Genomic DNA, 25,865 nt, shown 5'->3' on the forward strand with positions numbered 1-25,865 from the left:
CGTTAATGTGGAGACACCACTGTTAAATGCTGTCATCATAATGAATTACATTCTTACACTGAGGGTGGGGTCACTCTTAATGCACATTAATGTCTTGGACAAATCTGAATGATTAACTATACAAAACACGGGAACAACAAACTAAACTCAGCCTTAAAGTATGTTCATCTGCTTAAATAAAACTCATTTCATGCATGTTTGTCCTGATTTGAAGAATGAACAAGGACAGAAAAAGGAAAGCATTTATAGTGGATAACAGACCAGTGAAGAAGGAAGCACGACAATGTATTATGAAAAGCTAAAGTTATATTTGTACTTCTCAAATATGGTAGACAAAACTGAAACTAAAATTAAGAAAGTCAAATACAAACTTTTTATACTTTAACTGCCATGATATATTCTGAAAAAGTCCAACTTTTGTGCAGCCAAATTCATATTAAGAAACTAACAGAGCTCAGAGAAGAAAATTCCATTTAGTTAGTTGCCATCATTGCAATGAATTGATTCGCAATGAACAAAACATGACACAATCGGTAGACTACAGACTTCAATTTGCCTATAGCTACAACATGCAGCAAAACAAAATAAATAAATAAGTAGCACACAAAATCAAATGCACAAAAAATTAATTAGAGTAACATTTGGATGACAATACTTGTATGTAAGTGATAGGATTAAATAGGATATCACACAGTTTAAGCAAGAGAAGGGAAACACCATCATTTTTCATGGACACTGACATTAATATGGTTGTCATCAGTCACAGTCACCTAACATCTCTTTACAAACTGTAGCAACATTTTGTAGTGATTGGCATGACAACACTTCATTATTTCATGGACATCTCATAACCACATTGAACCCCTCCTGACAATGAAATCTATTATGCATACGACTGAGAGTAACTCAAGTAGAACAGTAAAAATCACCCAGCCTGAGATGCTATCACTGCTCTTAAAGTATATAAAACTATACTTAGCAGATTCATATGTATAGAAAACAGAATATAGTTCAGCTTAAAATATTTCCAGTAGTTGTTGAGTTACATTAACTGCTGAAGTTAGTAAGACGTGTACAAAGATAAAAAAATAAATAAAATTGGATGGATGAATAGCCTTCTACTAAATCAAAAACTACCCCTTAATAAAAGACAATAATTCTGAAAACTTGTGTAATTCAAGTGGAGTCACAGAGTTCCTTGGGAACACTGGGTGCAAAACAGGAAACAAACATGGAAAGTGTGCACTTACAGCCACACTCACTGGCCAATTTACAATCATCAATTAAGCCTAACCTGAAACATGTTTGGGGGAGTAGAAAAGAAAACAGAACAACAGAACAGTGCAATATTAAATATTAACTTAGTTCAGTGGCTCTCAAACTTGGGGTCACAATTGTTGTTTCATGACCAGTTAGATTCACAATATTACCACATATATTTTCCTCTCATTTACAGCCTGCAGTCTGAGATCATTGCATCGCATCAGTCCCAGAAATGATCCTCATTGGATCAGCTTACAGAGTTGAGGAAAGTAAGTGCAGATAGTGTTATCTCTGCCAACTAAGTTGTGCAAGGCAACGCCATCAGTATGAATGTACAGTGAATAAAGTAAATGTGAGACTGTGGAGCCCCATGGAAAGAGTTATGGAAGATCGGGGTTGTGGCAGAAGCACTGGAAGGCATCTGATGAAGGAAGGAATATACCTTCTATTTCTACTGTTTCTATTTTAGTTTAAATTTGGAAATTGCAAAATCACATGTGAAATTAATTTTAGGGGTAATTTTGCAAAACATTATGCAACAAGAAACTTGGGTGTTTTTGGTCATCACTATAGATAGTTGAAAGTGGGGCCACAAGATGTTTTAAAATAAATTTAAAAACCACTTGAAAAAAATGTATTTTTATTTTAAATAATATTGACAGCTATGTAAACCTGCACATCCAATAAAAATAGGCATTTTCAACAGTTGAGTATTCTGATTGGTTAGAAGGTCACAAGCACCATTGCATGTCCTAAACTGAACAACTTCTTGTACCTAAGTTCTCAATGGTAGCATGCAAACAGCTGTACAAAAAGATCAGTAGAAAATTGGCAAAAACAGAGATAGCCAGAAAAGGTAAGAGTTAGGTGCTGTGACCCTATTTTATTTTAATTCAGACTTACCTGGACAGGGTTAGAGAATTATGAAAATGAAGGAACGTCTGAAGCCATCCAAACTGCAATTGCATTGTCAAGCTAAATCCAATCAAAAACGTCTATTGGCAAAAACATTCATTGGATCCATTCTTAAGGAAAAATGCCTGAAGTACAGGTACAAAAACTATAATCAAAACTGCAACTACACTGAATTAAAAAAAAAAAAACTTGACTCAGAGACTTGTTGCCATGTGCTAGAGAGGTAGCTTTGATTGTGTTTGGTCAAAGTGTTGAAGAAAAAATAGCATCTAACCTACTGTCAAATGACAGCACTAGAAGGTGCATTCAAAGCCTGCCTTAAGTCTTGAGGAGCCAAGTAATAACAAAACAGTCCTTTATATCCCCAACAAATTGATGAGACAACAGACAAGTCTAACAAAATGAGATATGGAAATAGCAGCCTGCTTAATGAAAGTGTTTTATTTTGGCAGATGTTATTTAAGAGTGCAATTGGAAAATGCATTCTTTTAAAGTTGATTGAATTTGTGATCACAAAACAGACTGGGATAAGCATCTTGCTGACATATCTGAATGACTTAATGTGCTGAATATAGGACTACAAAGTTGTGACACAAGTAGATTTTTTTTCGGATAAAATCAACTGGATTAGAAATTAGAACAGTGGAATATGAGAAGTCAAAATCTGGAACCATTCCCAATGCTGGATAACTTCCTGAATGAGACCATGACAAATTACAAGTTGTAAGAGATAATATGCAACTCCTGAAAAGGGCTTCAGGATCAGTCTATGAACTACTTTCCTGTGGAGAGCAAAGATAAAGATGGATCCAGTTAGAGTTGACGTTTCATCTGACACTTTCTGAACAAAAGGCACTCTTGACCTTACATGTGACATAAAATCTCCTTTGCAACTCAATCTCTCACATATGTTTGGATATTTGTGTGTTACAAATACCCTTAATTGTGAAGAATTGCACTGAAGAAACATATATATGCAAATCTGGACTTTCTTTATTGATGTGAATTACAAAAAATTATGGGTCCAAGGTGGAAGATAATAGTGATTTCCATCTCTATCATCCTAATATCAACCTATGTTGGACTTTTAAACATTAGAAAAAGGTTAAATATTTTTCATTTAAAACAAGTCGTTTTAATTTGCTTCTCACTGAGAAGATATATTCTCTTAACTTATAGTTTCACTGTTTGTGAGGTTGGTACAAATAATCTAAATTCATTTTGCTTGCAAAATCAGGTGACTTTTAATTACAGCAGAAAATGACACACAGATGTGGTCACTACTTCTGTTTCCTTGGAAATGGTGCCACCCTAAAAAAATATTTTAGAATCACTGCCATAGTTGATTAGTTTACACCTTCCTTAGTCTTTTTGTAGAATACTACTTAAAGGGTTTTCCAGGAATGAGACAGAACCATTCATACTTCTATGTAAAAATGCCCAGTAAACAATATGGAAAACAAAAAGAAAGCAAAGATATTTTTATACCTAATTTGACTCCCAAAATTTTCAAAAAACACATAAATGGAAAGGTAAGTAAAGCAAAGATTGTAAGATAATTTCAAATGATTATTTCACTATAAATCACATATATCATTAATTGAGATATAAGAACAGAATATTTTTTTGCAAGATTTTTGCCATATAATTAATATACATTATCATTAGAAGACACATTTGTACAATCCATATGAAAAAAATAATTTTGTGACTTTCAGAAAAATATAACAAAAATTTTAAAATCTTTAAAAATGAAAAGAATATAAGATGTTAAAATCTTTGGGACGCTCATTAAAATTTTGTTATAGGCTGCACTGAAGGACAGAAGAATTAATCTAGCCTTTCATAGTCTTCTTAAAATATAAAATGTTTGTTATCTGATACCACTGGCATTTAATTTTTCTTTCCTGTACTTTTAATTAGGCATTTCGACATTTACAACACCCCAATTAGAATGATGAAAAACCTAGAACAAGATATTTAAAATTCAGTAGGCTGTAGATAATAGATCAAAATTGAAATCACTCTTATATATATAAAACCTTCTCTCAAACAATACAGCAAAAAGTAAAAGATCTGTTTTAACATACACTGTACAACAATCCTGCGGTGGGTTGGCACCCTGCCTGGGATTGGTTCCTGCCTTGTGCCCTGTGTTGGCTGGGATTGGCTCCAGCAGACCCCCGTGACCCTGTGTTCGGATTCAGCGGGTTGGAAAATGGATGGATGGATGTACAACAATCTGGCTTCACTTGGGAAGGTGTATAGTGGGTGGGTAATAGAAAACAGTGAATAAAATGGGCTCACTGTAATAGTAGGGGCAAAATATCCTGTACAGATCTTCTCATGATTAATCCCTGCTAACCTCTGTTGGACTTTTAAACATTAGAAAAAGTTTAAATGTTTTTCATTTAAAATAACTCATTTTAATTTGTAAACTAATGTACAGTATTCAGACTTGTATGTATTCATATTACCCTAAGTTCTTGTCAATAAGCCGCGGCTTATCTAAGGAAAAAAGTTGTGAAAATGAAAAAATAGAATATCGGCTTATACATAAGTCCGGCTTATACATCCATCGCGGGGGCTGCGTTCCAGAGCCACCCGCGAAATAAGAATATCCGCGAAGTAGAAACCATATGTTTATATGGTTATTTTTATATTGTCATGCTTGGGTCACAGATTTGCGCAGAAACACAGGAGGTTGTAGAGAGACAGGAACGTTATTCAAACACTGCAAACAAACATTTGTCTCTTTCAAAAGTTTAAACTGTGCTCCATGACAAGACAGATGACAGTTCAGTCTCACAATTAAAAGAATGCAAACATATCTTCCTCTTCAAAGGAAGAAACAAATCAATATGTCTGTTTGGCTTTTAAGTATGCGAAGCACCGCGGCACAAAGCTGTTGAAGGCGGCAGCTCACACCCCCTCCGTCAGGAGCAGACAAAGAGAGGGAGAGGGAGAGTTTGTTTTTCAGTCAAAAATCAATACGTGCCCTTCGAGCTTTTAAGTATGCGAAGCACTGTGCAGCATGTCTTTTCAGGAATCAGCTTTACAAAAGATAGCAACGTGAAGATAATCTTTCAGCATTTTTAGACGAGCGTCTGTATCGTCTAGGTGTGCAAACAGCCCCTCTGCTCAATCCCCATACATCAGGATCACAGATAGTCAGCGCAAGATTGACAGAAAAGTAAGCAATCTAGCTTCTCAGCCATCTGCCAATAGCGTCCCTTGTATGAAATCAACTGGGCAAACCAACTGAGGAAGCATGTACCAGAAATTAAAAGACCCATTGTCCGCAGAAATCCGCGATATATATTTAAATATGCTTACATATAAAATCACAATTTAAATGACCGCTACGCGCTCGTGTTGACTCGGTGATGCCCAGAGCAGAAAGAACGCGCTCCGGCCGCTCCAATCGCGCCATGCGGGGAGTGAGAGAGACGGCAATATCTCACACTCTCTCCCCCCTTAAAGAAATTAAATGGGCGCGAGTGAGACCACTGACCTCCCTCCCTTCTATTAGTTATAGGTTATAGTATGTTCGGCTTATCCATGAGTCCGGCTTATCTATGATACGATTTTATTTTAAAAATTCGTATGATTTTTGGTCTCCGGCTAATACATGAGTCCGGCTTATAGACAAGAACTTAGGGTAGTTCATTGTATTGCTAATGAATGCTTTACATTATAATATCTATCAGCAGCAATTCTAATATAATTAAATACTATAAATGCATTAAATTAGATAACATATTACAGTAATTTACACTGGATAAATAATTAATTAAAAATAAATATACATTACAGTATAAAGTATTTCTATTCATTGTACTATTACAGGAAAAGTGAGATTCAATATTCCCCGTGTGCTGCATTTCTTGAAACTTAATGGAAAACAATTGTTAAAATGTTTCTGGAGTGTGGAAATACTCAGTTAAAAATATTTTACAGATTTATTTCACAAATATATTTTTTTGGTAAATCAAAACTGAAAAGAAATAATTGTTGGTATAATTATATATTGTAACACTTTATTCTTCTTGATTTCTCCACCCACATTATGTACCAAGTCCAAGTGTTTATTTAAACAATTATTCTGGGACTATAGTTTTGCCAGGGCTTTGTTCATTGTTTTAGTTTCTTTTATTCTTTTTTGTAAATTGTTTTGTTAAACTTGTTAATGAAAATGCTTTGCTAATTTCTTTCTGTATTTAATCACTTTGGTTGGCATGATAGCACTGCTGCCACACAGTAAGGAGACCAGAGTTCGCATCCTGAGACCTCCCTATGTGGAGTTTGCATGTTCTCTCTGTGCTTGTGTGGGTTTCCTACAGGTGCTCCGGTTTCCCCCCACTGTTCAAGGACATGCAGGTGAACTTTACATGCTAAATTGGCCATAGTGTGTGTTTGGTATGTAAGTATGTGTGTTCGTCCTGTGATGGACTGGTACCCTGTCCAAGGTTTGTTCCTGTTTTGTTAGCTAAGATAGACTCCAGCCAACCCATGACCCTGGTCTGGATTAAGCAGGATATATAATGGCATGACATTTAATCATTTTCATTATGTATTGTTCTAATTTTGAATTATTTTGTAATTTTTATTTTATCTTACTTTTATATTAATTTAGTTTGTTATACATCTTGTTCTCTGTATGTTAAACCCAAGGGGGCAGGGCCCCTGATGCTTCAACTGAAGAGACTGCCTGTCATTGCCTACATAAAGGCCTGAACACCTAAAGTTGGTAATCAGGTATTAGCATTCCCTGTTTGCAGAGTTCAATTCCCCTTTTGTACTTTCTCTGGTTTTTAAAATTTTGTTTTCTTTCTCTTCTTTGCTCAGTAACCATTAATATTTAGCTTTACTTTCTTTTCAACTTTTGTTTTATGGGAATTAATTATTTTGATTTTTTATTACTTGAAACTTTTTTTAATCTACAGTATGTTCTTTTTGGGACTTTTTCATTGTTTAACAAAATACATTCTTCATAGTTTTATTTCTTTGTGTTATACTTAGTAACTTTATTTAACTTTTCCATAAGTTTTATTTGGGTTTTAGACAAAACTTAAACAAATGGATTAAGGCTTTGAAACCCAACAAATTCATTCCTAACATTTGTTTTTTTTTTATTTTATGTTAGTTTGAATAACTTTAAACATTTACCATGTTCTACCACAATGCCGTTTTGTTTTCCATTGTTAGCAATATTTTGGGGGATTTTGATGACATTTTTAACAGGAAGACTGTGATGCACGATGTCACCGTCACAGTAGTATAAACATCATCATCGTATACTTCCTGGTAGTCCAAGATTGAGAATATTTGAAAACTGTTTATGTTCACAGTTAATTTTCTTGTGAACTCCTTGGCATTTACATTTTGTACTACTGTTTAGGCAAGTGTTTTGTTGTTGTCACTTCAGTTATTCAAGTTTCCTGGGGCCTTATTTATAAACGGTGTGTACGCACAAAAATGTTGCGCACTCCTGCTTCCACGCTCAAATCGTGATGTATAAAACCTAAACTTGGCGTAAAGCCATGCACATTTTCACAGTAGCTCAAACCATGTTCTCCGCTCGGTTTTGCAAACTGGCGGCACCCAGTGTCAAAGCAGTATTTTTGTTCCAGTGTGGTTTCCCTTTCCTTTTTAGATCCACATCCCTGATGCGGCTTTATCACATACACTGAAATTAACCGCATATTGTTTATTAGTTTACGGCATCTGATTGTAATTAACCTGTAACAATATAATGGTCCATGGAATAGCCAAACTATTGCAAATACCATAGCTGCTTTAGCATTGTTACTCTCACTGCACCTTCTACTTCTTCTTTCAGCTGCTCCCGTTAGGGGTTGCCACAGTGGATCATCTTTTTCTATATTACTCTCACTGCACCACTCGGAGTATTTATATCACTGTATCTGAGTGTGGAATCACAGCTCTACAGCAGCTTATCAGAAAGAGAATTATCGGTATACAGCATCTACCACACGCTGCCTCAGCCATGCTGCCTATTTGAACTGCTCTCATGCGACAAACGCTTCAGAGCCTTTCCTGTACTGACCTCACAGTTCAGAAACAGTTTCATCCCAAGAACTATAAATGCAATCAATCAGTCCATCAAGTGCTCCTTGTAGAATTGTTTGTACTTATAAGTACAATTACCTCACTGTAAACTTGTGATAGTTATAATATTGCACAACCTGGGCCACTTTAGCACATATTTACATATGATGACGATATCATTTTTAAGATGAAATGCAGCAAAATATGTTTATTATATTATACAGATAAAACTTTAACTTCATTTAAATAATCTATATTGTTAATAATTAAACATGTGAGGATATGGTGTCGCAGCGCTAGCAAGGAGCTGGTTCTCCGTTCAGGGATTGTTCCTGCCTCGCACTGTATTCTTGATGGGGCTGGAGTGACACTTGAAGGATAGATGGATAGATTAATTAAACATGTACTGAAAAGATATTTCAATGTTCCTTAAAAGTTTTGAAGAATCAGTGTTCTCAGCTTACAGATGGCTTTTCTATTACAGAGCTGATTGTATGGCGATTGGTTGTTTGGAAAAAGAAAATGAAGGACAGGAATTGGGGGTTAGTATGTTTGAAAGAGATAGTACTGCTGCAATAAATTATTTCATCGAAAGTCACTAACGGCGCAGCAAGCATCTTGCGTGAGGCATGAACAATCACTGCGCCACCATGTTCCCATGTTTAATACATGCTTTAATTACTATCATCATGAAAATGATAAGTATACATCTCAGTATTTAAATTATTCAAAGAGCTGTAATATCATGAATGTAATGGATTCTGTGTCCTGTCGGGGGAAGAGAAAGCCCGTTTAAGAAGCATGTAGTGATTCACACACATAGAACACATACAAAAAAAAGCATTTAACGTGCTACTTTAGTTACGATGGGATTTGAGAAACTAGTAAATTAAATGATTTTAAGATGAAGTTTATGATGTTCTACTTTAATGACAAAATAAACTACATGATTAAAGTGGAAATTTCAAGATTAAAGTGGATATTTCGAGCGTTTTTCCTACCGTGTCCCTATTTTTTTTTCTTTTCTCTGTACCCTAATAAGCTTTCATATGACACTCAGACGGTGGGCTACGACTCGCCTTTCCATGGCAACTTTGATATCTGACAACTTCTTTTTTATTTCGGGCACTGTGCGACTTTGTGAACTTGAGCTTTCAAGTTTCTCCGACACTCTATGTCACTCGATCAACTTCTTTTTGTTGTTTATACCACTGTTTAAACCAAAAAATAGTACGTTTTTCTTTGCCTCCACTTGGTAATCGCTGAAATTCTTCTGTTTTCCCCCGTGTTTTTGCCATTGCCTTTTCACAGAACACTGAGCTTAAGGGCTATTTATATTGATTTGCATATTTAAAGAGGCGTAATTCTGGGAGGAGTTTGGGGAGTGGAAGCAGGCGCGTACACATGCGTCACTTTTCACACTGACCGGGATTTATGGAAGGTGGTGAACACACAGATTTATGCATCTGGATTTTTTTGTGAGTACGAACATTTCCAATTTTGTCCGTATGCCATGTTTTAGTGTGAATTCTACGCTCACAACGTCATGCATGAGGCCCCTGGTTACAAACTAAGCCTATTTTCTGACCACATTTCTTCTTCTGGTTCTGTTCTCCTGTTTTTCTGCTTCTGTTTCTTCTCAGGCAGAATAGTTTAGGCTGAGGGTTTTACAGTTTTCATCTCCCTTAAGTAGTATTTATAAGCCTCATATCTTTTTGAGTGTTAGGACTAAGGCCTCATTTTGACAGTTCCAGACCTTGTTTGTAGTTCTGGGCCTCAATCACAACAGGATCAGGTGAAAAATAGGAATCAGACTTTGTTGGGAGTCGAGACATCAGTCCATTTCAGGGCAAGTTTAAACACACATGCACAACCACTTAAATCTGATCAATTTAATATCATAAATAACTCCCTTCTGCAATCCTTTGTAAGAGTATATTGAAGTGGTTGGTGGAAAGCCACTGTTCTGCATCAGAATTTGAACAGGACTAGAAGATACAAAGTAGCTTCCTGCATAAATAACCTCAAAAGTACAGAATCAAGCTTCTTTTTCCCGAAACCTAATCACAAAACAAACACACAGTCTGAAATCTATAATAATAAAAGGCAAAGCCCTCACTGACTGACTCACTGACTCACTCATCACTAATTCTCCAACTTCCCGTGTAGGTGGAAGGCTGAAATTTGGCAGGCTCATTCCTTACAGCTTACTTACAAAAGTTAGGCAGGTTTCATTTCGAAATTCAAAGCGTAATGGTCATAACTGGAACATATTTTTTGTCCATACACTGTAATGGAGGAGGCGGAGTCACGTATCGCGTCATCACGCCTCCTACGTAATCACGTGAACTAAAAACAAGGAAGAGATTTACAGCACGAGTCACACGCGGGAACGAAGGTAAATGACGTTAATTTTTGACTGTCTTTTAATACTGTGTAAGCATACATATTAACACATGTGCAATTAAACGTGTGCATTTACGGGGTGATTTCTCAGGCTTAAAAGCTCACCTTTTATCAAACGCGGGAACAAAGGTAACTGACGTTGTTCACTGTCTTTTAATACTGTGTAACCATACATATTAACACATGTGTAATTAAACGTGTGCATTTACGGGCTGATTTCTCAGGCTTAAAAGCTCGCCTTTTACTAAAAAGGTAAATGCAAAACTATTTTCAATCAGTTTATTGAAACGCTCCCGTTAAGGATTGCAATAACATATTCGCGAGATAAAACAACGAAGTAGGGGGAAATGGAGGAAGAGCCGCGAACAGCTAAGAGCAAAAAATTAATTAAACAATTGAGAACGGAGCGAGTTAAGCATACAAGCATGTTCATAAGGGAAACAAAGCACGGTGTAAAACGTAACTTTAAATTAAGTTTATAGAAACGCTCCCGCTGCGGATTGCAATAACATATTCGCGAGATAAAAGTTTAATGAGAACACACGAGGTATAAACGAACCACACGCCGTGGCACAACGTTAGGGGCAACAGTTTCAACCATTCTATGATCTGCTTCTCGCAACTGAAAGACGGCACATGGCGGATGTTAGCCGACTTGCTGACCGCAACGTTAGGGGCTTCAACTATGGCGCTGACGCCACATCTCAGTGCCAACACTTTGCAGACTGTACTTAAAAGACACGCCCTCCTCACTGGACAGTTAAAAACACCAATCAAACTAACGATGACATCAAGTATTACCCAATCAAAAGTAGGAAAGGAGGCATCTTCATAAAATGTGTGTGGGATGATTTGCATGAGACGCTGCTTTAAAAAAAAAATGATAAAAAAAATACGGGATAAATCCCGTCCAGTATTGATTCAAAACGGGACGCGCAATTTCATTCTCAAACGCGGCACGATTCCGTATTTTAAAAGACGGGTGGCAACCCTACAGTGCCAGGTAACCACCCATGCAATCAGATTGTGATTCAGACTAGGAATGCAATGAATGTAATTACCCCGATCTACATACAAGGCGAAAGTCTTGCAACATTCAAAGATGATGGTTTGGGATAATTAGTACTTATTAAGTACACCATGGAACATAAAAGAGCTTATGAAGCCTTGATCCGAAAAAAGCAAGATCTTAGAGATCGTAAAAAAAAAAAAAGGAGGTAATGTCGTTTTACTCGCTGTAGATTTTAGTCAAACATTACCAGTTATTCCACGAGGGAGACCAGCAGATGAACTCAACGCGTGTTTAAAATCCATGCTTCTCCCACGGTCGGTTATATGTCGCGTGTTCTCGGGTAGGTACACCAAAAAATGTATACATTTAAGCATGTAATGGGCAAAGAAAAAATTAGGTATACCCGAAGACACTGCAGTAGTACTCAATGTAACTTTACTTCTTAAATGTTAATGTTTTACTGTTTAATAATTTATACGCTTCTTATATATTGTTCAAATTCTTTTATCAAAATACCAGTGACAGCGCAATGCACGATAACATGGAGTGAATACACCATACGCATCTGCCCACGGCCGCCCTGGTGTGCGCAGATAGGAGTTGATTCTAAAATAAAATAAACATAAAAAGAGTAATACAATCATCACCCATAAAGCGGATAGCGGACGTAATGTATTATATGTGTACCACATTTCAAGTCAATAGGTGAAACGGTTTGCAAGCTACAGGTGATTTAAAATCCTGGACAGACCAACGAAAAGCCACGGTAGCAAATTATAGAAGAAGATTTTACTGTTTAATAATTTATATTTATATGAAATGTGCTTCTTATATATTACTTCATATTCTCATATGATAATGATGTTAATGTTGTTTATATTGATTTCTATGTTATTGTAAGTGCATCTATGTGTGTATATGTATGTATGTATGTATGTGTATATATATATATATATATATATATATATATATATATATATATATATATATATATATATATATATATATATATATAAAAATATATATATAAAAAATATATATATAAAAAATATATGTGTATATGTATATATAATATATCTCTATATGTGTGTATATGTGTGTGTATATGTATATATATATGACAGCAACACTCATAACAATGACAACACAATTACATTGACAATTCAGTTACGTTATTTTTAAAATGTTTCCTTTACTTTTTCATAACCTCTGTAACACACTACTTCTCCGTTGCGAAGCGCGGGTATTTTGCTAGTTAAAACATATAGGTCACAACCAGAAGGTCTGAACAAAAAAAAAGAAATAACTACAATCTCGGATAACCATGAAGTGCATGACACTGAAATTTATATTGTGGTGGGGTGGGGGGTCTGGAGGGGAAGAGAGAGAGAGCAAACTATTTCTATTTTATAGCCATATCTACTGGCAATATTGGAAATCAAGGTTAAAGCTATCATATGTAATATTGTACAACCTTATTTTAAGACTATAAAATGTCAACAAAAGTTAAAAAGCAATCTCTCTATGACCAAACAGTGAACTTTACTGAGCTGGAACGTAAAAGGTCTCAATCACAAATTAAAGAGGAAGAAAGTATTCTCTCACCTAGCAGGTCTAAATGCCAAGATAGTATTTTTACAGGAGACTCACTTAATCAGCAAGGATCAGTTTCGGTTGCAAAGAGATTTGGCTGGCAAAGTATTACACTCCAGCTATATAAAGAAAACTAGAGGTGTGGGAATCTTAATTCATAGAACAATTTCATTTGCATTATCAGATACAGTATCTGATCCTGAAGGGGATATATGATTGTTATGGGTAATTTATTTAATTGTAAAGTGGTTTTAATAAATATCTGTCTCACCCAATGTGGATGAAAGAGACGTCATCCAAAACATATTTGTATCCATTCCTAACTTGAACACGCATACAATTTTAATGGACAGAGACTTTAATTGTGTTTTAAATTCAGATCTGGATAGGTCTTCAACTATGGGGGTGATAACATCTAACACTGCAAAAATAATCACACAGTTTTTAATTGATCATAACTTATCAGACCTATGGAGATTTCGAAATCCATACTTAGGAGCATAATCCTTCTCACCAGTACATTATTGCTACTCAAGAAATGATCATTTCCATACAGATAACAATTTCTTGCCCACAATCTAATCTTGCAAGTATGATGATATTGTTATCTCTGACCATGCCCCTCTATTAATGGAGTTCAAATCACTATGCCCCACATACTCATCTCACAGCTGGCATCTTAACCCCCTGTTATTAGCTGATGAGAACAGTACAGAATCCAAGGAAATTTATTCTTTTTTAGAGACAAGTGCATCCTCAGAGGTTTCTGCAGGAATACTTTGAGATACTCTGAAGGCATTTTTAAGAGAACAGATTATCTAATTTTTCTCCCACAAAAATAAATCGGAAACCAGGAAGGCCTCAGAGATAATCAGTGAAATTACCAGAATGGATCAATAACATGCCAGGTCTCCAATTAAGGCAATTTAGAAATAGACAGGCTTTGCAATCAGAACTCAACCTCTTGACAACAAAAGAAACAGAACTACTCATTTTTAAATGACAATATCATTACTATGAACATGGAGAGGAGGCTAATAAGATTTTAGCTCAAAAAATCCGCAAGCAGGAAGTTCTCAGTGCAATATCAGTAATCACCAACACAGACAGAGATGAAATCATTGCCCATAAAAATATAATGCACACATTTAGAGACTACTTTAAGTCCTTATATTCTACTCAGTTTAAAGAATACAAGAGCGTTTTTTGATACATTACGGATACCACAGCTAGATGTTCAGTGCAGAGGAATTGGATAAACCTCTAACACTATCAGAATTACTAGATGCTATAAACTCACTTCATGGCTGGAAAGCACTAAGTCCTGATGGCTGCCCTGCTGAATTTTATTAAAAAAAACTAATTTAATTAGTTCCTCTTTTATTAGCAACATTTATTGAAGCCAGAGACAATCAACTCTACCTCAAACTTTTCGCCAAGCATTAATGACCATGTTTCCTAAGAAAACAATGTGCATCATACAGACCAATCTTACTTCTGAATAATGATGTTAAGTAACTCTCCAGAGTTCTAACTAGAAGGACTGAGAAAGTGCTCCCTTCAGTATTATCACAAGAACAAACTGGATTTATTAAAGGTAGACACTTAGCTTCCAATCTTTGACGCCTATTTAATGTTATATATTCACCCATAAAGTCTAATACTCCAGAGATCTTATTATCTTTGGATGCAGAAAAAGCATTTTATATGGTTGAATGGGACTACCAAAAGTATGCTTTTTCCAGTGAATTCTCTAGAAAACAACATTAGATTGGACACTTTCCCTTTCATCATTGCAGATCAATTTAAATACCTAGGAGTAAACATCACAAGTAAATATAAAGCTCCTTTTCTTTTTCTGCTTAGAAAAACTTAAACAAGACGTGCATAGATGGTCTACCCTCCATCTTACTTTAGCAGGGAGAATTAACAGTATCAAGATGAATATCCTCCTTTAAGCTTCTGTTTCTATTTCAAAACATCCCCATATATCTTAACAATTTATTTTTTAAGAAATTAGATTCAATCATAACTTTATTTATTTGGAATTTGAAATATCCACATATCCAAAGGGCAACCCTACAATGACCCAAATCAGAAGGTGGCAAGGCCCTAACTAATTTTCAGTTTAATTACTGGGAAGAAAATATACAAGCTATAAAAACCTGAACATTGACACAAATAGATGAACACACACTAGGTTGGTCAGCAATAGAAATGAAACCCTGCAGTACTTCTTCATCTTTCTTGTTTTGTACACCAGTAAATACAAGGTATAGTCAATATTCTAACAACCCAATTGTCCTTCATTCATTCAGAATATGGAACCAATATAGGAAGCACTTCAACTTAGAGAATATTTTATCTGTGGCACCTCTACATGATAACAACCTTTTTCCACCCTCTCAAACTTACACAGTGTTTAATGTTTGGAAAACTTATGGGTTTAAATCATTTAGAGATTTGTATATAAATAATGTTTTTACATACTATGAACAATTACACTCCAAATTTAGCTTCCAATCAACATAATTTTTCCACTATCTCCAAATTAGAAACTTTGCTAAATGAAATCTGTCCAATTTTCCTCACCTCCCACCTAGTTCTGTTGTATTCCAGAAGAAATTTAGATCGGTCTTGAAGACTCAGACAGCATTTCTATAATATATAAATGTAGAGAAAAGCCAAGCAAAATGACACCTTTTATTGGCTAACTAGAAAGATTACAATATGCAAGCTTTCGAGGCAACTCAGGTTGCTTGGCTTTTCTCTACATTCATAATGGCTAACACGGTACAACACCCTAGTACTATAATATATAAAACAATTTTAAAGTTCCTCCCTTTTAAAGATCCCAGAGTACAGTGGGAAATTTCAATTATTCAACTTAAAATCTTTTATCGAGCACATCTATCTCGTTTAAAATTGTCTAAAATGTTTCCTGGGCAAGGTCCAACCTGCAAACATTGCAATTGAGCTTCACCCTCACTAGGCCACATGTTTTAGGCATGTACCAAATTAACATCCTTCTGGACAAACATTTTTAAATGCCTATCAGACAGCCTTGGTGTCACAATTACTCCTAATCAATTAATAGCTGTGTATGGTGTACTCCCAGATGGGCTTAAAGTGGAGAAGGAGAAACAAACTAATGCCTTTACTTCACTATTACCACATAGACTTGTCTTGCTCAACTGGAAGAATCCTAGCCCACCTCTTCTAAGTCAGTGGGTAACTGATGATATATATTATTTGAAATTGGAAAAAATCTAATTCTCAATTGGAGGATCTGTTCAAAATTGTTTTTAAAACCTGGCAGGATCTAATTAATAGCATTGTAGAATAAACATTTATATTGGGGAGAAAGACTGCTTTCTCTCTTTAGTACTCTTAAAAGTTTTACTCTGGCTGTTGGCTTCCCTCTCATTCTCATGGGTGGGGGTTGAATTGAACTTAGTTAAGTTTAACCTGATTGTATTAAATTCAATAAAAAAAAAAAAATATGTATATATATATTATGGGTTGCCAAACAGGCAAATATAATGATTTTATATATATATATATATATATATATATATATATATATATATATATATACCGTTAGTGTTCTGAATATATAACACCAAAGCCTGATTACAGAATGTCAGCGTCGGAATATATAAAGTTATTCCCAAATATATAAAGTCAAAACTTGAATATATAAAGTCAGCGTCAGAATGAGAGAGACAAACTGAGGCTTAGAGTATATAAAAAAGAAAGAACAGAGGAGAAAGAGAATGAAGTATTGGATGGTCGGAACAGTGAAACAGAGAGGTGACGAAGTAGTTGTGAGGCCATATGGAAAGAGAAAGAGAAATGGCGCTCTAGGGGTGTAGGAGCAATCATAGGCTCGCAAAGGCCTGCAAATGCTGATGGACGGTGACAAGAACGTCCCAGCATGTATTGACCAAAGTGGCTGTAGCAAGAGAGAGCAGCAATGTTGACCTCATTTACCGGTGTCTCAGCCCTGCTAAGGGTGAGAAGGTATGGGAGTGAGAGAGAGACAGACAGACAGAGAGAAAGTGAAATGGAGAAGACAATCCTGTCTTTGATTTTATTGTACATTTTAACTATTTATTGAATTTGTTTATTGGTTTTACTTTCATTACACTATTTTATAGATTATTTATTAATTACTTTTTTGCACCATAATTTGGACAATTTCTTTGGAATAAAATGCACTTTTGCACTGTTTGTAGCATGACTTGTTGTCGTGAGCCCACATTCACCCTAGTCCATCTCAGTATATGAGTTTCAATGTCCAGGGTATGACAGGGGACAAGAGATGCCAAGGACAGCCAGAGCATCACACCCCAGTTGTCCTTGCACAGAAATGCTATACCACCTGCTAAGAAAACAAGTTAGAAAATGGTGACATCTACTGAAATCTAACATGGTGCTGCAAGAAGCTGCATAAATATTTTAACATTTTATTTTTGTAAATAAAAACTGAAAGGAAATCTGGGTTCAGAATGATTTTAAAACCCCATTGGTTAGACAACAAGACTGTAAAACCATGCAAGAATATACAGAAATAGTCTAAATTAAATCAAATCATAATACCCACAGGGAAACACATACAATGATATGGCCATAAGTCAAACCCTCTGCCCCAACCTACAAAGCAGAAATGTTAAATGCTGCAAAAGAATGTTGCCTTGTTTTAGAATTTTCTCAACTGGAATGTATAAACAATCAGTTAAATTTAAAATTGAGAGGGAAATGTCAGGCTAAGGAAGTGAACTGCTTGGTAAATAAAACCATTAAAAACTTTGAAGCACAGCCAAATGAAAAATAAAAACGTGTTTTGCACCCCCGATAGCAAAGAATCCCTAAGTTCATTAAAACATCTGGTAGAGCTCTGAAGAAAATTAGTAATTCTTTTCATGAAATAATACCTTACCTTAAGTCTTTCAGAAAGCAAACACTTAAGAATCTTATATAAAGTCATCTAAATATCAATGCTGGTAACAACATTTAAGAGCACTTTGATTGAGAATCCCATGCATTTCCTTTTTGATTATGTCTGCTGAAAGAAGATGCCTCCACTTATATACCCTTTTGAGTACAACAGCAGTTATACTGAGAGCATACATGCACTTCAGGGGTTCCTGTTACAACAGGGTGCTCTTTCTTGTAAAAGACCCATAAGACTGACAGTACTACATAAAAATGCACTATTGCTGATTTATTCTGATATACAAACATAGAACATAAAAAACAGAAAAGATGAATGTTTTCACTTGAGCTACAAATTCCAAAAACCAAAGACGTGAGGATCAGTACAAGCTGATGAAAACAGTTTAATTTGAAAATACTTTTATCTACTAAAATCATGTCAAATTTAAATGGTTAAATGAATTATTATCAGTGTCAATATTTCAGTAATAAAACGAACATATACTGAATGAACATATTTTTCCTGTTGCTACAAAAAAAGTTTAAAATTATTCCTAAATTTTACCAGCTCACCTGCATTTTAAATCCAAGTTCCTCAAGAATTCTTGAGGCCCAACTTTGGCCAAGCTGTTTTTTGATTCCAGCAGGATCACCCTAAAACAAACAAAGCGATAACAATGAACATTATGCTGTATTCTACAATTTGATTCCAAGACACACTCCAGATTAATAAATCATGTGAATGTATTAGGATCTCAGTAATAACATGCAAAAAGAAATGCAGCAGTGTTGATACATACAGAACTAAATAAACAGAGAACTTGCTAATTACAATGATTTGTATAATTCTGTGTTAGCATGTGCAGTTTAATTGGTTTACACGGGTTAGTTTACAAAATGTACTAGAGGTATGGAAGGAACCCTAGACTTAATGCTTTGCACTTTAACATCTTAGCTACAAGGTCAAAATAAGGACAGTCAACAGTGACGTTTACTAGTACATAACATTAGCATAGGTCTTTACATGGATAATTTATAACTGGCATCAAGGTTATGGTGGGGACCTCAATGTTTATAGATTTGGATTTTTGGCACTGGGCCATACTGTCTATAAACAACAGGGCTCATTGTTCTGGCTAGAATCCCAACAAATGGAAAAGCAAAATGCACCCTCAAACAGAAGTGGCTCAGACTCCTATTTGTGAATTGACTATGAGTTTGCCCTTTTGACTCTTGTTATTTTATTCAAAATGTTGGGGTTTTATTCAAGATTGTATTATGCCAGAACAACAAGATATGTGGTCGATTACAAAACACGCCATACTCAGTTAAAAAAAATGACAAGTGAATCATGAAAAAAATCAGATTTGATTGGGTATATGTCACATTTAGATTTAATGTTTTGCACATAGAAAATATAATTTCACAATGGGCAGTTTGGAACAGGATATAATAGTTCATGAAAAGCATGAGTCCTTGTGGACTCAACACTGCCCACAGGCAACCTTTTTAAAAGCTAATAGGATTAACATTGTAGTGTTAGTTTCCATATTGCACATAATTAGATGAATGTCCAGAGAAGAGCGCCTAAACAGGAACTTTTTTTACAGGGTTATATTACAGGATTGTGGAGAACAAGCAATTCAGAAAGAATGAAGTCAAATCTCTTGATTTTAGGCAATCTGGATTAAGAGTTTATAAAATAGAATTTTTAAAATTATAAGGAGAATAAGTAGGATGGATGGCAGTTGCTATTTTAATATGAGTTCTGTAACAGAAACACAAGTGAACCAGCCACTGGTAAATTATTTAATACATTTTTGCAATGGTAAATGTAGATTAATAGAGTAAGTACTTAGTAGAGTAGTCGAAGGATCACTTGGGAACACTTGAATTTCAAACTATTCTGTTGGAAACAACGACATTTCTTTGAAAAAACTTAATTCTTATGTTCTTATGCACCCATAATAGAATTTACTACTTGATTACCACTGGTTCTCAATCCAATTAAAACCTGCAAACTATAAGACAAAATCTTGTTAGCTCCATCACTAAGCAGAATTTAAAAAAGGCCTAGATTCTGTTTTTACAGAACAATAAATGAATACTTAGAATTTGTTTTTAATAGAGCAATAAATACTAACTGACATGATGAACTGTAAATAACTTAATGCTCAGTGCTACCATGATACACTTCAGCCATCAACCCTGAATTGGACTATGATACTACAATTATAGATGGAACTAATGTTAATACTCTCATAATTTACCTTTTCAATGAGTGCATTTAAAAGCACACAAAAACAGGGATAAGGTGAGTAACTTGCAGATACCTGGTTTCTAAAAAAAACCCTATTTACAAGAACAAGTCCACTTATAGAGATTTTCTTTGGCAGAACACTTTGGTTTCAAAAACATGCCCTAAAAAAATGAAGCATCATCAAAAGCCGCAGTGAATCCGAAAAACAAGCACGATGCCTGTGTCTCCCAAGATTGTGCTGCTGACCTTAGCACTGTATGTTCAGCTCATCAACATTAATTTATCAATCTCTGAAATTTTGAGACAGACTACTTCAACAAGAAGGAATAACAAGAAATGTATCTTTATGGACATTTCCACCATTTATCTAACCATGGCTCAAGCCATATCTAACACGCAGCCAAGCAAACACACAGCCAAGCTAACAGAATGCAAGAGACCTGGGGGGTATTTTTCGGATGTCACTTAAATCATCCGAGATCAGGTGCCTCATCTTGGATAAGTTAATGCCTGTGACACTCATCCAGGATAGGTCGGTTTTTCAAACGCAGCCATGTATTAGATTAGTCTAGCTGGATCTAATCATACGAGATGAATTCGCGCGCCAGCACTGAGTGAAAAGCCCATATATATTGAGTCTAGAAAACATGATCAGCAAGTCTTTAATAGGCTGTAACAAAATGATGAAAGAACGGGCGCATTTTTTTTTCACACACGCGGCGCAAGACCTTTTATTCAAAGGACATGAAGAATTTCAAGATTTAATATGCACAAGGGGTAACACTGCAAAAGCAGCCCAGACCAGAAAAGACGGCTGGCAAAAAGTGGCCGACAAATTAAACGCTAAGTAGTGTGCATTTTACTTACTGAATGCAGCGTTTCATTTCCTATGTGTCAGATTAATTATTATTTAATATGTCATAATTCCAGATCAAACGTGAGCACAAGGAGAACATGGGAACAGGTTAAAGTGAAGTACAGGAATATACTTCAAACTGGTAAATATTGGTATACTAGCAAAATACCCGCGCTTCGCAGCGGAGAAGAAGTGTGTTTAAAGAGGTTATGTAAACATATATATATATATATATATACATAAACATATATACATATATACATTTATATATACATATACACATCCACATATATAAACATATATCAACATATATATATACACATACATATACACACATACATACATACACACACACACACATATCTATACTAATAAAAGGCAAAGCCCTCACTGACTCACTCACTCACTCACTCACTCACTCACTCACTCACTCACTCACTCACTCACTGACTGACTCACTCATCACTAATATAAATTTTTAACTGCCGGGTCATGTCGCGTGTTCTTGGGTAGGTACACCAAAAAATGTATACATTTATGCATGTAATGGGCAAACAAAAAATGTACTATATCCGAAAGCACTACAGTAGTACTCAATGTATCTTTACTTCTTAAATGTTAATGTTTTACTGTTTAATAATTTATACGCTTCTTATATGTTATTCAGATTCTTTTATCAAAATACCAGTAACAGCGCACTGCACGATAACGTGGAGTGAATACACTTGACATGACCATTCATAGTATTTATCCCCTTTCACTGTACGTTTACCATTCGTTTGCTCAGAGGTTGATGCGCTTGCTCTTCACCCTAGCGTCCCGCTGCTTTCTTCTTTCGTCGGCATCTTTTCCAGTTAAAACTGATTTTTTTTAAAACTTAGTATGTTTTCTTTAATTTTTCAGTTAAGCTGGCACTTAAGTCTTCAATTTGCCTCAAGAATAATTAGCGAAGGTGGTAGACAATGAAAACGTCAGCCGTATGCATCCGCGATGCACGCACTGGTGCGCGCAGCTGTGAGTTGATTCTACAATAAAATAAAATAAAGATAAAAAGAGTAATAACTTGCAGCACCGCTATTCAATTACACTTGCCTAACACCTCTCCTAAGGGGAAATACTGTGGGATCTGGGCATCCGTCAAAGCAGCAATCACAAGCCCGATTAGAAAGCGGGAAGCTGTGATTTGTCCTCTCCCTCCCATGTAACAATCACAGCCCATGTTGCAACGCACTATGTATGTATGTATGTATATGTATATATGTGTATGTGTGTATATATATATATATATATATATATATATGTATGTTCATGTGTGTGGGAAAGCGAATAGTAGACTTGACGTAGTATATGTGTACCAAATTTCAAGTCAATAGGTGAAACGGTTTGCGAGCTACAGCTGATTTAAAATCCTGGACAGACAAACGAATAGCCACGGTAGCGTATTATAGAAGAACATTTTACTGTTTAATAATTTATATTTATATGCAATGTGCTTCTTTTATATTACTTCATATTCTCATATGATAATGATGTTAATGTTGTTTATATTGATTTGTATGTTATTGTAAGTGCTCTTTATTTGTGGAAAAATAAATTTGGCAATTAAACTTATTTTATACATACATTTTATGTTTTTCTCTTGCACTCAGTGAGCGAATCCACTGGGTAATCACCTATATATATATATATATATATATATATATATATATATATATATATATACTAGCAAAATACCCGCGCTTCGCAGCGGAGAAGAAGTGTGTTTAAAGACGTTATGTAAACATATATAACATGTATGTATAGATAGATATATGTGTATGTATGTAGATATACAAATATGTATATGTATATATATGTATATATGTGTATATATATGTAGATATACAAATATGTATATGTATATATATGTATGTATGTGTATATATATGTAGATATACAAATATGTATATATATGTAGATATACAAATATGTCTATATATGTGTCTGTATGTGTCTATATATATGTATATATATATATATATATATATGTATATATATATATATATATATATATATATATATATATATATATATATATGTGTGTGTGTGTGTGTGTATGTATGTATGTGTGTATATGTATGTGTATATATATATATGTTGATATATGTTTATATATGTGGATGTGTATATGTATATATAAATGTATATATGTATATATGTTTATGTATATATATATATGTTTACATAACGTCTTTAAACACACTTCTTCTCCGCTGCGAAGCGCGGGTATTTTGCTAGTATATATATATATATATATATATATATATATATATATATATATATATATATATATATATAGCTGATTACCCAGTGGATTCGCTCACTGAGTGCAAGAGAAAAACATAAAATGTATGTATAAAATAAGTTTAATTGCCAAATTTATTTTTCCACAAATAAAGAGCACTTACAATAACACAGAAATCAATATAAACAACATTAACATCATTATCATATGAGAATATGAAGTAATATAAAAGAAGCACATTGCATATAAATATAAATTATTAAACAGTAAAATGTTCTTCTATAATACGCTACCGTGGCTATTCGTTTGTCTGTCCAGGATTTTAAATCAGCTGTAGCTCGCAAACCGTTTCACCTATTGACTTGAAATTTGGTACACATATACTACGTCAAGTCTACTATTCGCTTTCCCACACATATGAACATACATATATATATATATATATATATATATATATATATATATATATATACACACACATACACATATATACATATACATACATAGTGCGTTGCAACACGGGCTGTGATTGTTACATGGGAGGGAGAGGACAAATCACAGCTTCCCGCTTTCTAATCGGGCTTGTGATTGCTGCTTTGACGGATGCCCAGATCCCACAGTATTTCCCCTTAGGAGAGGCGTTAGGCAAGTGTAATTGAATAGCGGTGCTGCAAGTTATTACTGTTTTTACCTTTATTTTATTTTATTGTAGAATCAACTCACAGCTGCGCGCACCAGTGCGTGCGTGGCGGATGCATACGGCTGACGTTTTCATTGTCTACCACCTTCGCTAATTATTCTTGAAGCAAATTGAAGACTTAAGTGCCAGCTTAACTGAAAAATTAAAGAAAACATACTAAGTTTTAAAAAAAATCAGTTTTAACGGGAAAAGATGCCGACGAAAGAAGAAAGCAGCGGGACGCTAGGGTGAAGAGCAAGCGCATCAACCTCTGAGCAAACGAATGGTAAACGTACAGTGAAAGGGGATAAATACTATGAATGGTCATGTCAAGTGTATTCACTCCACGTTATCGTGCAGTGTGCTGTTACTGGTATTTTGATAAAAGAATCTGAATAACATATAAGAAGCGTATAAATTATTAAACAGTAAAACATTAACATTTAAGAAGTAAAGATACATTGAGTACTACTGTAGTGCTTTCGGGTATAGTACATTTTTTGTTTGCCCATTACATGCATAAATGTATACATTTTTTGGTGTACCTACCCAAGAACACGCGACATGACCCGGCAGTTAAAAATTTATCGCTCCAGCAATTTTAACTCCGTTACAAAGTCATCTAATATGGTATTGCAAACGGCAGCGGGAGCGTTTCTATAAACTCAATTTAAACTTACTGTTTACACCGTGCTTTGAAGATGCATAGTATGCGACACGTGTTTCGCCGTAATTGTGGGCTCATCAGGAGTACACAGTCACTGCACTCCCTTACAGGAATTGATCCTCGGACGTAGAGGCGAAGCCCCTAACGTTGTGCCACGGCGTGTGGTTCGTTCATTTGACAGCATGTAGATCGGGGAAATTACATTGCAGGCATTCGTAGTCTGATTCACAATCTGATTGTATGAGTGGTTACCTACCAGGTAACGCTTGTGGTTGGTGAGCAAGTCGGCTAATTTCTGCCGCGGTGCCCTCTTTCAGTTGCGAGAAGCAGATCATACAATGGTTGAAATAGTTTAATATATATAGCAAAATCACCGCGCTTCGCAGGGGCGAATATGGTATTGCAAACGGCAGCGTTTCTATAAACTTAATTTAAAGTTACGGTTTATACCGTGCTTTGTTTCATATTCTTTTCCTACCTTATCAATTGTGTAATGTGTTTTTTGAACAGGTTTGATTTATGGAAGTGATCACTCCTGCTGCGTTCAGTCACTTCACGTGAGCCGCTCTCTTGTGTGATGTTGCGATGTCCACGGGTTTATTTAATGTTAGCTAAGACCCGGCAGTTAAAAGTTTCTCGCTACAGCAATTTTAACTCTGTTACAAAGTGATGCAAACTCTCGTTTATACCTCGTGTCTTCTCATTAAACTTGTATCTCGCGAATATGGCATTGCAAACGGCAGCGGAAGCGTTTCTATAAAGTTAATTTAAGGTTACGCTTTACACCGTGCTTTTTTATACCTCGTGTCTTCTCATTAAACTTGTATCTCGCGAATATGGTATTGCAAACGGCAGCGGGAGCGTTTCTATAAAGTTAATTTAGACTTACGGTTTACACCGTGCTTTTTTATACCTCGTGT

General features: G+C 35.2%; 1 protein-coding gene across 1 annotated transcript in view; it reads right to left on the minus strand.

Moving 5' to 3' along the window:
* The window catches only part of LOC114651130 (cilia- and flagella-associated protein 47-like), a 622,279-nt gene that overhangs the window by 345,207 nt on the left and 251,207 nt on the right, over positions 1–25,865 (minus strand). The window contains 1 exon segment of the mRNA XM_051927333.1: positions 18,773–18,853. Within this exon segment, the coding sequence (XP_051783293.1) occupies positions 18,773–18,853 (81 nt within the window).

This window comes from Erpetoichthys calabaricus, chromosome 4, assembly GCF_900747795.2.
Source record: "Erpetoichthys calabaricus chromosome 4, fErpCal1.3, whole genome shotgun sequence".
Lineage (NCBI taxonomy): Eukaryota > Metazoa > Chordata > Cladistia > Polypteriformes > Polypteridae > Erpetoichthys > Erpetoichthys calabaricus.